Source organism: Cornus florida, unplaced genomic scaffold (assembly GCF_030987335.1).
Source record: "Cornus florida cultivar Cherokee Brave unplaced genomic scaffold, ASM3098733v1 CherokeeBrave_3.0.0_Hap2_Chr08, whole genome shotgun sequence".
Classification (NCBI taxonomy): Eukaryota; Viridiplantae; Streptophyta; class Magnoliopsida; order Cornales; family Cornaceae; genus Cornus; species Cornus florida.
Genome location: NW_026775578.1, coordinates 41296946 through 41310212, shown reverse-complemented (window position 1 = coordinate 41310212; position 13267 = coordinate 41296946). Strand labels below are relative to the sequence as shown.

General features: G+C 33.7%; 1 protein-coding gene across 1 annotated transcript; it reads left to right on the top strand.

The window, feature by feature from the left end:
- The first annotated feature begins 2589 nt into the window (after nucleotides 1-2589).
- On the top strand, nucleotides 2590-6414 carry LOC132271475 (protein NRT1/ PTR FAMILY 7.1-like). Its single transcript, XM_059772859.1, has 6 exons — nucleotides 2590-2656; nucleotides 2972-3031; nucleotides 3734-3884; nucleotides 4004-4221; nucleotides 4315-4874; nucleotides 5031-6414. The coding sequence occupies exons 2-6, from the start codon at nucleotides 2993-2995 to the stop codon at nucleotides 5887-5889; spliced, it is 1827 nt and encodes a 608-aa protein (XP_059628842.1). The 5' UTR covers nucleotides 2590-2656; nucleotides 2972-2992; the 3' UTR covers nucleotides 5890-6414.
- The last annotated feature ends 6853 nt before the right edge of the window (nucleotides 6415-13267 follow it).

The window sequence follows — 13267 nt, the reverse complement described above, 5'->3', positions numbered from 1 at the left end:
CTTTGGCAGTAGAAAAGTTCAAACTAATGGGAACCTGCAATCCATGAATATAGTTAGGAAAGAGAAAGAGAAAGAGAAAGAATTGGAAATTTATCAGGAGATAGTTTCGCAGCTGAACTGTGATAGTGTCACGTTCAATCGAAGTCTGAAACTATATATATATAATAATATAAGACTTTCTTTGTTACACTATTCTCATGCAGGGTCTTCTCTCTCCAGTCTCCACTACGGTTCTTCTGTTCTGCACTGCATTGTAGTCAATACTATCTAGGGTTTTGTGTTCCATTAACAAAAATATTGTTCAGACGCATCAGTTTAACCTTAGAGAAAAAACAGGTCTACAGTGTGGAAACATATATTTGAATGGCCATTAACAGGTCATCATTAGTTTGACACTAGGGTTTCACCGGCTTTTCTAGTCTCCGGTGACTCCACTCGAGTGATTCTCCGACCTACCATGCCAATTGAGCTTTTCGATACACGTTCTTCGCGGTCACCAGAATCGAGCAACATTCCAAAATCTGTGTTTTTCTCTGTCACCAAATTCCGTAAAAGGTTAAACCCTACCTTGTTTATTTTCAGTACTTATAGTCTTATATATGTGTATGTGCACAAAAATTTATAGTAATGATTGTTGATTAATTTGTTTTTACTTTTCTGTTAGCAATAAAATTCAGCAATTTTGTTTGTGTTGTATTTGTATGTACAAAGTATGCCATGGCTTTATATACAGAAAAAAGGTAGTAGAAAAAGTTCAAACATATAGCATGCCTTTTTATATATAATTATATAATATAATATATAAATTATATGATTTCCATTATTAGAAAAAAGAGCTCATGATCTTGCCCTTATCATACCCTTGTGGTCAAACTGATACAAGAAATTACCCAAATTTTGTTGAATAATATTAATTACATATTTTTTTTATTAACAATTCTTTTACTAGACTTTTTTTTTTGGGTAAGTGGTTCTTTTACTATACTTCCCAAAAAAGAAAAGCAATTTTCTTAGCAGAAGTGATTCCTGTCCATTGGAAAGAAAAAAGAAAAGGATAGGATGAATTTCAGTAGGATTAAGAAATATATTTTTAGCAAAACTTGTAGCATGTGATAATCAATATTTTGATATATAATTGTTATTGATTTTCATATATACTGAAAACTTTGTTTTTGCCTTCTTAGTCTATACATACATTATATATATATATATGTTCACGTTTGTTAATAAAATGGTTAGTGATTTACCTTGCATTAATAAAAGTTTAGCTGTCTATTGATTCTTTGAATCAAATTAAAGATCACATATAGGTTATATAGCTAGCTTGTTGCTATATTTGATGCATGGTTAATTTCATTCATCCCTAATCTTTTTAGAGTCTGATATATAAATGCTTCTATACAAGGATATATATATATATATATATGTGTGTGTGCGTGTGTGTGAAGAGAAAAAAGAGAAATTAAGACATACATTGAATCGCTTATACGAATTAATATCGATATTAGTCATCACCATCATGCCATTTATACAGTTGATTGACAAGAAATGACAAGGGTTTGGTGCATAAATGATATATAGATTTGAATAAAAACAATTAAAAGTATAGTAAGCATTGGCATATAATATATGTCTCTGTGTATTTGCATTATGCAAAAAGATCATTCCTAATCATTTAGATTCTGATACATAAATGCTTCTATACATGATATATATTTATATGTGTGTGTGTGTGTGTGAAGTAAAAAAAGAGAAATTAAGACATTGAATTGCTTATACGAATTAATATTGATGTCAGTCATCACCATCATGTTATTTTTTTTCCTAGTTGGTACTCACACACACATGCTTTCACTGAGGCTCGAACCCCTGACCTCTCTTTGAGAAGTAGGGATTTAGTAATACCATTTGTAAAGTATAGTAAGCATTGACATATAATATATGTCTCTGTGTATTTGGATCATATGTTTAACCTGTGTTTTTAGTTTCTTGCTGAGTCTCTTGCTTAACTATTGCTTTCCTAGTTCACTAGTTCACAGTTCATTCCCAATTGTCTAAGCCTTTGCATTATGCTAAAAGATCATACCATGCATATGAAGAAAAAAACAGTTCTGAGTGTGTCCCATAAAATGTTGCTATTTTGGATTGTTCTAGGAAAAACTATTTGCCTATGCTCATTATGGTTCATGACGTATATATAAGAAGCAATTCAGGAAAAAATCAAATCTGAAAGTGAAATTGAGAAGAGTTTATCAGTATTCATGTAACAAACATGGAAAGGAAAATGTTATAGAATGAGAGGATATCACTTTCACAGGGCAATAAGTCCCACTTTCAGAGATATTCAATGGAATTCGTGACTCGGTTCGTGGCCCAGACTCTTCTAACCAGACCTCTACTTCCATTTCCTCCACCAATATTTTCATCATTTCCCCTAAAAATATTTGTTTCCACAACAAAGCTAATTCTGAAAGTGACCTCCTCCCCCCTCTTTCTAGTTTTCTCTCTCCTCTACCTCTCTCTCTCTCTCTCTATGCTGTCCTATATATTCACCTATCTATTGCACCATTCTTCTCATCCTCTCATTGCCAACTTTCTTTCCACACCTCTCCTATAGCTTCTTTTGTTCATTCAATTGCCTGAAAGTTCTCTCCTTGTAAGCATTACTTCATTTCTCTACTCATTTTGATAGAATACCTTTTTTTCCCATTATTAAAAGAACTATTATCTCACTTGTATGTGTGTTTATGTGTGTGATATTGTGTACGTGTGTCTTGCATTAAATTTAATAACCCTTTTCTTATTATTTTTTTGCTTTATGCCATCACTTACAAAATCATAGTTTAATTTCTTCCTCTAGCTTTATTGTTTTTTGTACTATAGTTGAAGGGTTTTCATCTTTTCTGGTGAAAAATTTAGTATGATATATCACTAACTACATTTTTTTCCCGGTTCCATTGATAATTTGCAGAGGAAGCCTCGACTGGCTGCAATGGACTCGCTTACTGTCACCAAAGAGACTGCGCTAAAGGTTGGCAACAAATAATCATTTTTTTTCCCTTTTCATGAAAATAGAAGAAGTTTTGTGGTGAAAATGATGTACTAGTCTCCTATCAGTGGGGTCAAAATATGATATCAGTTTGTTGCAGCTGAGGGGCCACAATGTTCCTGCTGATTCCTAGGGATATTTTCAGCATAATATCATTTGCTCTGCTTTTCTCTGTTCATGAGCACAACTTTCATATTTATGCTTCACTTTTTCTGTCGATATGCTTATGTTATAATATATTCTTACTTTAAAAGCAATCTTTAGGAGTCTAGTTAACTTTATCCTCTGGGTTCACTCCAAACAAAATATAAAGATTTATTTTAGTTTTTATTAAATCACGGTCAAAAGAAGCCATTGTTTGGTTCGATGGTAAAAGTTTTATCAGTGAAGATTGAGATTACGGGTTCAAGTCTTCGCGTCGAGTACCCTGCCTTGGGCATGATTATCACTGGATAATGACCTTTAGTCAATTACTGTTACGATAGTGTTATCTTCATATGACTTCAAATTAGACCTTCAGAACCATCTGATTACTTTCTTTTGATGTTCATATGACCATGCTTTTGAATATGACCATATGTGGTTTAGCTACAAAGGATTTAAATATGTGACTCTATATAATTTAGTTTCTTATGCATTGAAATTTAAAGTTTCTACAACTAATGAATTTTATTCTTCAAGCAGGCCAGAGAAGAAAATAAAAGCCTCGGAAAATCAGAAGCTACTAATACGAATTTCAATAAGAATGAGAAGAAGATAATTAGCTTTCTCAAACTTGGAGGTTGCATTAAGAGCAAAGGCTTAGGCGGCTGGAATTCAGCAGCCCTCTTGCTGGGTACTTATCGAATCACTCACAATCAACTTTTATTCAAGAAACAAGCTAGATTTATTTTTTTCGGAACAATCATGTGTAAAGTGATGGGAAATTTTGTTATTTTCTTCTCTTTGGTGCAGCAAATCAAGGCCTTGCAACACTAGCTTTCTTTGGTGTTGGTGTGAATTTGGTGTTGTTCTTGAACAGAGTTATTGGTCAAGACAATGCGACTGCAGCCAACAATGTCAGCAAATGGACTGGAACTGTTTATTTGTGTTCGTTAATAGGAGCATTCCTCAGCGACTCATACTGGGGACGTTACTTGACCTGCGCTGTATTTCAACTTGTTTTCGTGCTGGTAATATAAGTTCAATAACATATAGTCACTTTGTTTAAACATTTCATGTCATATCTAAAAAATTCTAAGCAAATTATTTTACTTTTTGACCAGGGTTTGGTGCTTTTATCACTATCATCTTGGCTATTCTTGATCAAACCTGCTGATTGTGGTGATGGAGAACTAAGTTGCACGCCTTCTTCATCAATTGGAATAGGCATATTTTACTTAGCCATGTACTTGGTGGCCTTTGGATATGGAGGGCACCAACCCACTATAGCCACCTTTGGAGCAGACCAATTTGATGAGAACAATCCTAAAGAAAGGAATTTGAAAGGGGCTTTCTTCTGCTATTTCTACTTTGCACTCAATGTTGGCTCCTTATTTTCAAATACCATTTTGGTCTATTATGAGGATACGGGAAAATGGACTTTGGGGTTTTGGGTGTCCACTCTTTCTGCTATTCTAGCCCTATTGTTATTCTTGTTAGGGTCACCTGGTTACCGGTATATCAAACCTTGTGGCAACCCTTTGCCCCGTGTTGCTCAAGTATTCGTCGCTGCATTTAAAAAATGTAAGGAAGATCTAGGCGAGGATGATGACTTACATGAGGTAGAAGGATCGGAGTCTGCAATCAAAGGGAGTAGGAAGATACTCCACACCAATGAGTTCGAGTAAGTATGCACAATCTTTTATTACCACGATTTTATGTTAATGTAAAAACAAGCATGAACACAAGCCAATTAATATCTATATTTATTTAGGACAATTTTGTGTATGTAAAAGCTGAATTAATTATTTCGATTTATATGTTGTTTGGACATGGTCAGGTGTTTGGACAAGGCTGCAATAGTAATAGAGGAGGATAGATGTGGCCCTCTAAACCCATGGAGGCTTTGCACTGTCACTCAAGTTGAAGAAGCCAAGTGTATTATAAGAATGCTACCTATTTGGCTATGCACCATCATATACTCTGTTGTGTTCACTCAGATGGCTTCACTCTTTGTTGAGCAAGGTGCAGCCATGGACTGCAACGTCGGAAATTTCCACCTTCCAGCCGCTAGCATGTCTGCTTTCGACATCTGCAGTGTCCTTATATGCACGGGGATTTACCGCCAAATCCTGGTGCCAGTAGCTGGCAGATTAAGTGGAAACCCTAAGGGCTTAACCGAGCTCCAACGGATGGGCATAGGGCTTATAATTGGAATGCTAGCGATGATTGCAGCCGGTGTCACAGAGCTGGAGAGGCTGAAAAGGGTGATCCCAAACAAGTATTCGAGCTCTTTAAGCGTATTTTGGCAGATTCCACAGTATGTTCTTGTAGGGGCTTCAGAGGTTTTCATGTATGTGGGACAGTTGGAGTTCTTCAATGGGCAAGCCCCGGATGGGATAAAGAGTTTCGGAAGCTCTCTGTGCATGGCATCGATTTCTCTTGGCAATTATGTGAGTAGCATGTTGGTTAACATGGTGATGAAGATCACAGCTAGAGGAAGCAGCCCAGGTTGGATCCCTCAAAACCTAAATAGTGGCCATATGGACAGGTTTTACTTCCTTATAGCAGTCCTAACAGCTGTTGATTTTGTGGCCTATGTGTTTTGCGCCAAGTGGTACAAGTGCATCAGCCTTGAGGAAGGAGAATATCAGAAACAAGGTCAAGCAGCAGAAGAAGAAGTGTTGAGCAGAGTCTAAGATTTTAGAATTTCCTTTTGGAAATGAAGTTAATCTCATGGTGACTATTTTTACGTGAGGAGGGATGATGTCATCATGAGATCATTAAATATGACGAGTTTGTAAAGATGTCATCTCCTATTCACGTGAATTTAATCGAATGTGTCCGACTGTCTTCAAAATCGAGAACCATTCAAGATATGGAAAAGTCGGGTACTAAAATTGGGAAGTTATCTTGTATTTAGGTTCTTGTAGGAAGGCTTTCCATTTCATTTCAGTGTTGAAGTTTTAGCATTTACTCAAGGAAGCAAGACCCTTTGTGAAGTTGGCTCATGGGGGATTATTGCTTCTTTTCTTGGCTTGCTAGGGTTTACATGCTTTTGTTTACATGTTAGGATTTGGTTGAGATTGTTTTGGGAGAATTTCTCCCATGACTTTAGCTTTTCTTTCTCCAATTACTAGTTGAATTGTATTTGAGATCTTTTTTTAGCTATTTCAATAATATTTCTAATGCAAACGGGCCCTAAGCGTAAAAATGTAACAGTACGGTGGATACACGAAGTTTGACTAATATTTTTGTTTCGTGTTTTTTTGTTTTTTGCTAGTATACTGTAGTGAAGTAAAAACACAAAGAATGTTTGGTAATGTTTGTCGTCATTGGAATAGTATCGAAACACTTCTAAAATTGAGGCCAAATTCAAAAGTGTTAAAATGATACTTTTGTTTACTTTTGTACAATAGCAAAGTACTGTTCAAAAAAAATAAAAATTTATAATAACATTTTTAACTAACCATTCAAATTTTCAAACTTGTAACATTTTTTACCAAACATGTTTTTATGTTTTTACTTTTAAAAATCTTATAAAAATTTATGTTACCAAACAAATTTTGAAATAATGTTGAACGCACTCTAATACAAAAACATAACTTCTGTTTCGGTCAAAATAAAAACATAAAGCAATTGTGGTTGCTATAACAATCTTACTAATCACTTATTAACATGGTTCCCAAGCAATGTAACTTCTTCACTAAATAATTTTTTATTATTCTTATTTTTCATTACAAAAAATCATTTGAAAACACGGGCTGGTTATCACCTTCCCTGAATGTGATAAAATGCCACCACCATAGCCTCTTCCAGAGGAAAATCATGATATAACACTTCAAAAAGTTGACCGTGGTTGTTAAATCGATGTTACTAATCACAGACAGCTAATTAAAATGGGTCCCACGCAATGTCATTTTTTCACTAAATAATTTATTATTCTTATTATTATTTTTCATTACAAAAAATCATTTGGAAACATGGGCTGGTTATCACCTTCCCTGAATGTGATAAAATGCTACCACCATAGCCTCTTTCGGAGGAAAATCATGATGTAACACTTCAAAAAGTTGACCAAAATGACACAATACACGTGTTCAAATTTCTAAGTCCGCCACTAACTTCTGTGCCTTTTTTGTTTTGACATAATTCATACATAAATAGAGATTAGAGACGCATACAAGCGCAAAGACTGAAGATGGCATGAAATTATAACAGCAGATAAGATTGGACATGGTGCTTGACAAATCTACAAAAGCATAAACATTACACGTATGCATCATTTGTCATCATGGTTCAGGTGGGCATCACACATAGTAATAAATTTATGTAGTGAGATTTTACTGTAGCCACCAAATTATGTTTGATTTGGACTCAGTTTCTATGTAAAATAGTTTTTATATAAATTTTTTTTTTACTAAAATATTTATTTTATTTTAATATTTTGGTATTTGGAGAAGAAAAAAAATCATAACCAAATCCAAATTATTTTTATTAGGTTTTGATAAAATATTTTATTCAGTAAATATTTTACTTAAATGATAAGATCAAAATATTTTACATCCAAACAAACGGTGTGTTCAACGTATTTGTAACTTATCGTATGTTGTTTTTCCTCTCTTCAAATATATGTATATATACATTGTCTACTTGTCTTACTATTTATGATTAGGCAAAATCTAGAAATATGAACCCAAAAAATCTTGAATGATGCTAAAACTGTGATTGAGAGTACAAAATTGGTATCTTGAAATTGAAAAAAAATACTTTCAAGTCTCAAGGTTATATGGAATTTCAAATTAGTATATCTCTTATGGTAGGTACATGTTAAAGTCACACCAAACGAATGAAGGGGATTTAATTCCCAACAGTTCATTCATGTGAGCGGAAGTATTTCAAATGAAGGGATTCAACATTTAAATGAAATAAATAAATAAAAAATCCCAAGAAATTTCAACCAAAATCCTTATCTACACAGATTTTATATAAGCTTCTTTTACACATGTGAAGCTATCAAATCAATTTATATCATTTGTAGGTGTTAAAAAAAAAAAATTATATCATTGTCTAAATTCCGTCGATCACGTTTTAAATAAGAACTATTAAATATAAATTAAAATTATATTCCTTGAATAAATGAATTTAAATCCGTTGGTTCGCTAGCTTATTATGAGCATTGGTTAAGCCACTGGTTCCTCCCTGTGAAGAATTCTGCAATGCCATCTGCTCCTGTAAGCAATTTCAAGAGAAAAAAAACTGTGCCAAAGGTTGAGTTTGTAGTATGTTATGTTTTTCAGATCAAATGACAGATGAGAGATAGAGTCTAGAGTTGTTCTAATTTATATTATTGGAATTAATTTTTCTTCAGTTTTATTAAATCTTCCCTTAATGGCACTTGTGAGAATCTCTGTGGAGTGCTATTTTCAACCTTCTTTTCTTTGGCTGCTGAAGGTATGCTACCAACATGTGTCATGCTGTCCATGCTAATTAGTTTCTATAAGGCTGCAGTTTATATATATATATATATAGCAATGATGGTGGTGTCAAATCTCTAAGGCATTCATAATCCACCACCCATCACATATGTTTTCGGTTTCACACATGTAATTACCAAACCCTAAGAGTAGCCAAACCTTCTGATGCAAATTGTTAGATTTACTCAAATGTTTGGTTTTTATGATTGTAAAGTCGAGTGTGGTGACTTTACAGGCGGCTGTATCGTGGGCGGGTGTGAGAGACACTACGGGTGCATAGTCCCACATCGCCTGAGTAAAGGAAAGATGAAGTGCTTATATGTAAGTGTGTCATCTCCTATTGGTATGACGCATTTTGGGGTGAAGCCCAAGAGTAAAATCGTGCGGGTTCAGGCCCAAAGCGGAACAATATCATACCATGTGGTGCAGTGAGTAGTTACAAATGGTATCAAGCCTGACCCAGCCGAAAGTGTGTCGACGAGGACGTCAGGCCTCCAAGGGGGATGGATTGTGATGACCTTGTGGGCGGGTGCGAGAAACACTGTCATGCTTATATGTAAGTATGTCATCTCCAATTAATATGAGGCCTATGTCATCTCCAATTAATATGAGGCCTTTAAGGGTGAAACCCAAGAGCAAAATCGTGCGGACTCAGGCCCAAAGCGTTACATCCAATTAATATGAGGCCTATGTCATCTCCAATTAATATGAGGCCTTTAAGGGTGAAACCCAAGAGCAAAATCGTGCGGACTCAGGCCCAAAGCGTTACATCAAGTTTCCCAAGAGCAAAATCGTGCGGACTCAGGCCCAAAGCGTTACATCCAATTAATATGAGGCCTATGTCATCTCCAATTAATATGAGGCCTTTAAGGGTGAAACCCAAGAGCAAAATCGTGCGGACTCAGGCCCAAAGCGTTACATCAAGTTTCCCAAGAGCAAAATCGTGCGGACTCAGGCCCAAAGCGTTACATCAAGTTTCTTTGAATACTTCATTCCAAATGAATTGATTAAGGGAGAAGGGAGAGCAGTGTACGGTGGTTAGGGTAATTGCTCCCGCTTTAATTTTCAATTAATTTTATTCTTTATGCAAAAATTTAAATAATTATAAAAGTGCCCACACTAAACCCTAAAAATTTCACAAAAATCCTAGAAAAGACCCTCGTTTACTCATTAGCCAACATAATTTTAAATTCAGAAAAGTAAAATAAATGATTTTCCCTATAAAATAAATTTATGTATTTCTCACAAAAAAAAAAAAAAAGAAGGAAAAAGGATTTAAAATTAAGAGAGTAATTAATTTTAAGTTGTGGTCAATGTTCTTCATATTCAACTTTTTTAAAAATATTAAAATGCAACACTAATGGTCAATTTTCACCCACCCAAATTTAAAAGTCCAGCCTTGCTGAGCCAACCGACCCACATTGAATTTGGATTGGATCCGACTCTATATAATTTGGGTTAGATTAGCCCCAATGGCGAGTTTAAAAGAATATTGAAAAATTCTCTCTCTAAAAAGTATTATGGCGCATCTGTGACTTTCCAATCATAAAATATCATCTTGTTTAGTATTCTCCAATATCTTAAATGTATTATGCAGATTGATCTATTATGAATTTTGTATTTTTGTACCTAAAAAACATATACAAAGTATGATAGAATTTTATAATCAAAAGTCATGCAATCCAATCCATTCACAATTCGCACCATTTACACCATGAAACAAAACTTGGATTGCATTCACAATTCACACCATTCACACCGTCCAACAAAACTTATATTTACACAATACAAATTGAAAGTATAAACATTACACTTTTATAAGCCAAGTTCATAAGCCTTTTATATAAAAATTTTAATAAATATATTAATAATTAAAAATAAAAAATTTAATCTATAAACAAAATATAGTTATCAATTAATATACTTGTTAATTTTTTAGTGTATAAATTATTGTGTATCAATTTCGCAATGGCATACTTATAATTTATATAATAATAAGTTAATTGATATGCTTAATAATTTATATAATAATAAGTTATCAATATATATTTTTATAATTTTTTGTTAATATACATTTTTTTTGTACAAAGTAATTAATATACTTTAATAACCGTGTTTAGTATTTAATAAATGAACTTATTGAAAATATTAATTAAATCAATGCTTAGGCTTAAGTTTACATTCTAGTATTTTTTTTTTTAAAAAAATGTTGATTTAAGTATGTTGGTGATGGCAGTTGAATAAGTTATTATTATTATTTTTAAATTAATAAATTATTATTATTTTTAATTGATTTATTAAATAAATTTTATATCTCAGTTCTCTCATGTAGTCTCTCACCTTGTTTGTCTGTAACTTTGGAATATTTTTTATAATAAAATAAGGGAGGCAATATTAGCACTCCACTTTTCTCCACTTACACTACACTTTTCTTTTCTCGTTAAAGTGAATGACAAAAATGTCCCTAAACTAATTAATGCATCATTTCTTATTTTATTATACCAAAACTACCCTTTCTAAACCAAATACTTTCCAAAAGTATGCCAATACATCCAGGAAAAAAATTAAAAAGGAAAATTATTCTCCTTTTATATTTAAAAGGTGAACAGATGACGATATTTTTTTAGAAGAAACTTTCAGCCACAACACGGTAAGGGTCTCTCATTTTTATGCCCCTTTTCTGAAAAGCATCTAAGGTTCCGGCTAAGAGGGGTTTCACCCGACTTTTGGCTTCGTGCGAGAGGGTTCATGGTTTGTACCTGGATGTGGGAATATATGACAAACCATTTTGATAACCATATGCCTAGACACGCCGGCGGTAAGTACACCTTTATGAAAGTGGCGCCCCTGTTACGATCACTTCGAGTTTGAACTCCAAATATACGTCTTGTTAGTTCAAATATTGAGATCAAATGTAGGTTGGTTTTCTTTTCGGTTCTTTGAAGCAAAAAGAATACAAAACATCGGTTATAGAACCATATAAATATGGGGCTGGATTTGCCAATAAGACCAACTCTCTACCAAAGACAGAAAGTTCGATGAGAATTTAGCTCTTACTAGGTAGCTAAGCGAACTGGTTATCAAGCACTTTCGGATTCACTTCTGTCTCCCATACATGGTCAATCTAAGAATTTGTGACAACAGCTTAATTCAACCCATTTGGTGAATTCGTGATAGCCACGAAGAGGAATCTTGTCACGACCCGACAATTCCAATAAAATCCTCAATTTATACAGATTCAAATACATTAAAATACACCCAGGATCATAAATATTGCCCTCTTTTTATGCAAAATCAATTTCCTCAAATATACAAAAAATTCTCCAAATAATAAAATAAATCCTCCACGCCGACTCTTCATCCTAAACCTATCTCTAGCCATCTCCGTCCATCTTCGGTACCTGAAACTGGAGGGTGGTGAGACAAAAGTCCCGGTAGGAAAAACCATAACAAAAATCTCATGGAGGTTTAATAAAACAACTTCACAAAATAAACATGTACAGGTGAGTATAAATAAAATAAATATACATGTAATCAAAACATTTAATAAAACATTTAATCAAAACATCCACATGCCATTCAAGGTATAGAGAACCCTACACTGAAAAATATTTTCCTCGTTGGATTATCAAGTCCTCAAACTCCAGTCACCTCTGCAACCTCACGGCTCCTCTGTCTGCCGTCCATTTTCTCAATCTATTTTTCTCTCACTCTCATTTTTCTATTCTGTTTGCTCACTAAATTCACAAGACAATGCATCATATATATAAGTAAACCCACCCCCTCGCACCGAAACTAGCCAACAGACCCACGTGCAAAAAAATCAGTCTAAGTCCAAAAGTTGATCTGCCAAAATCTCATCATATCCAACACACTCAAGTACAATATCTCACTCCAAGACCCAACCCACATGAAGCTCCAGACTTTCCTTTCTTATCTTTCATCATTTCAGTACCAACCTGCTCCTTCTTTCTTTTCTTCTTAGCCGTCCACCTTGCTTCCTTAGCCCACAAGACATAAATTATATATAATATATAAAGATACAACCAAAACCAAATTCCATTCTCTTTAAAAATCTTTCATGTGGGTCCCACCAAAAAATCACTTTTCACCATTTTAACTCGCAATTCGCTGGCTCCCTTTACTTCACTCTTTATATATATCATATATTTACATAGACATGTGACAACTATGACAAATGGGACCCGCCAAAAACAACCTTTCTTTGTCAATTTCTCATTTCTTTAATTTCGTTCGACGTCCAAGTACATTCCTTTGCATCAATTTATACATATATATAAAATATAACAAAATTAAATAAAAATTCAAAACCCATTAACTTTCAGTCATAAATAATTAATTTAAACAGTCTAAAAATCATAAAGTAATGAAATTAAAATTTCAAAAATTCGGGTCATCACAAATCTGTAACCATTTGAAGCTTTTTAGGTATGAAAATACCCATCATACAACATACTTTTCTATGTCAAAATGCAATACATTCAAGAGAAACATTATTCTTCAACACAATTTATAACATTTTATTAACAAAATAAAAGAGTTGATATACATTATTCAACACAATTTATAACATTTTATT

What these genes read in the sequence shown, in the direction of transcription:
- LOC132271475 (XM_059772859.1), top strand. Translation starts at nt 2,993, where the DNA reads ATGGACTCGCTTACTGTCACCAAAGAGACTGCGCTAAAG. An exon ending in TTCAACTTGTTTTCGTGCTG is followed by an intron (nt 4,222 to 4,314) that starts GTAATATAAGTT and finishes CTTTTTGACCAG; the next exon opens with GGTTTGGTGCTTTTATCACT. An exon ending in CTCCACACCAATGAGTTCGA is followed by an intron (nt 4,875 to 5,030) that starts GTAAGTATGCAC and finishes GGACATGGTCAG; the next exon opens with GTGTTTGGACAAGGCTGCAA.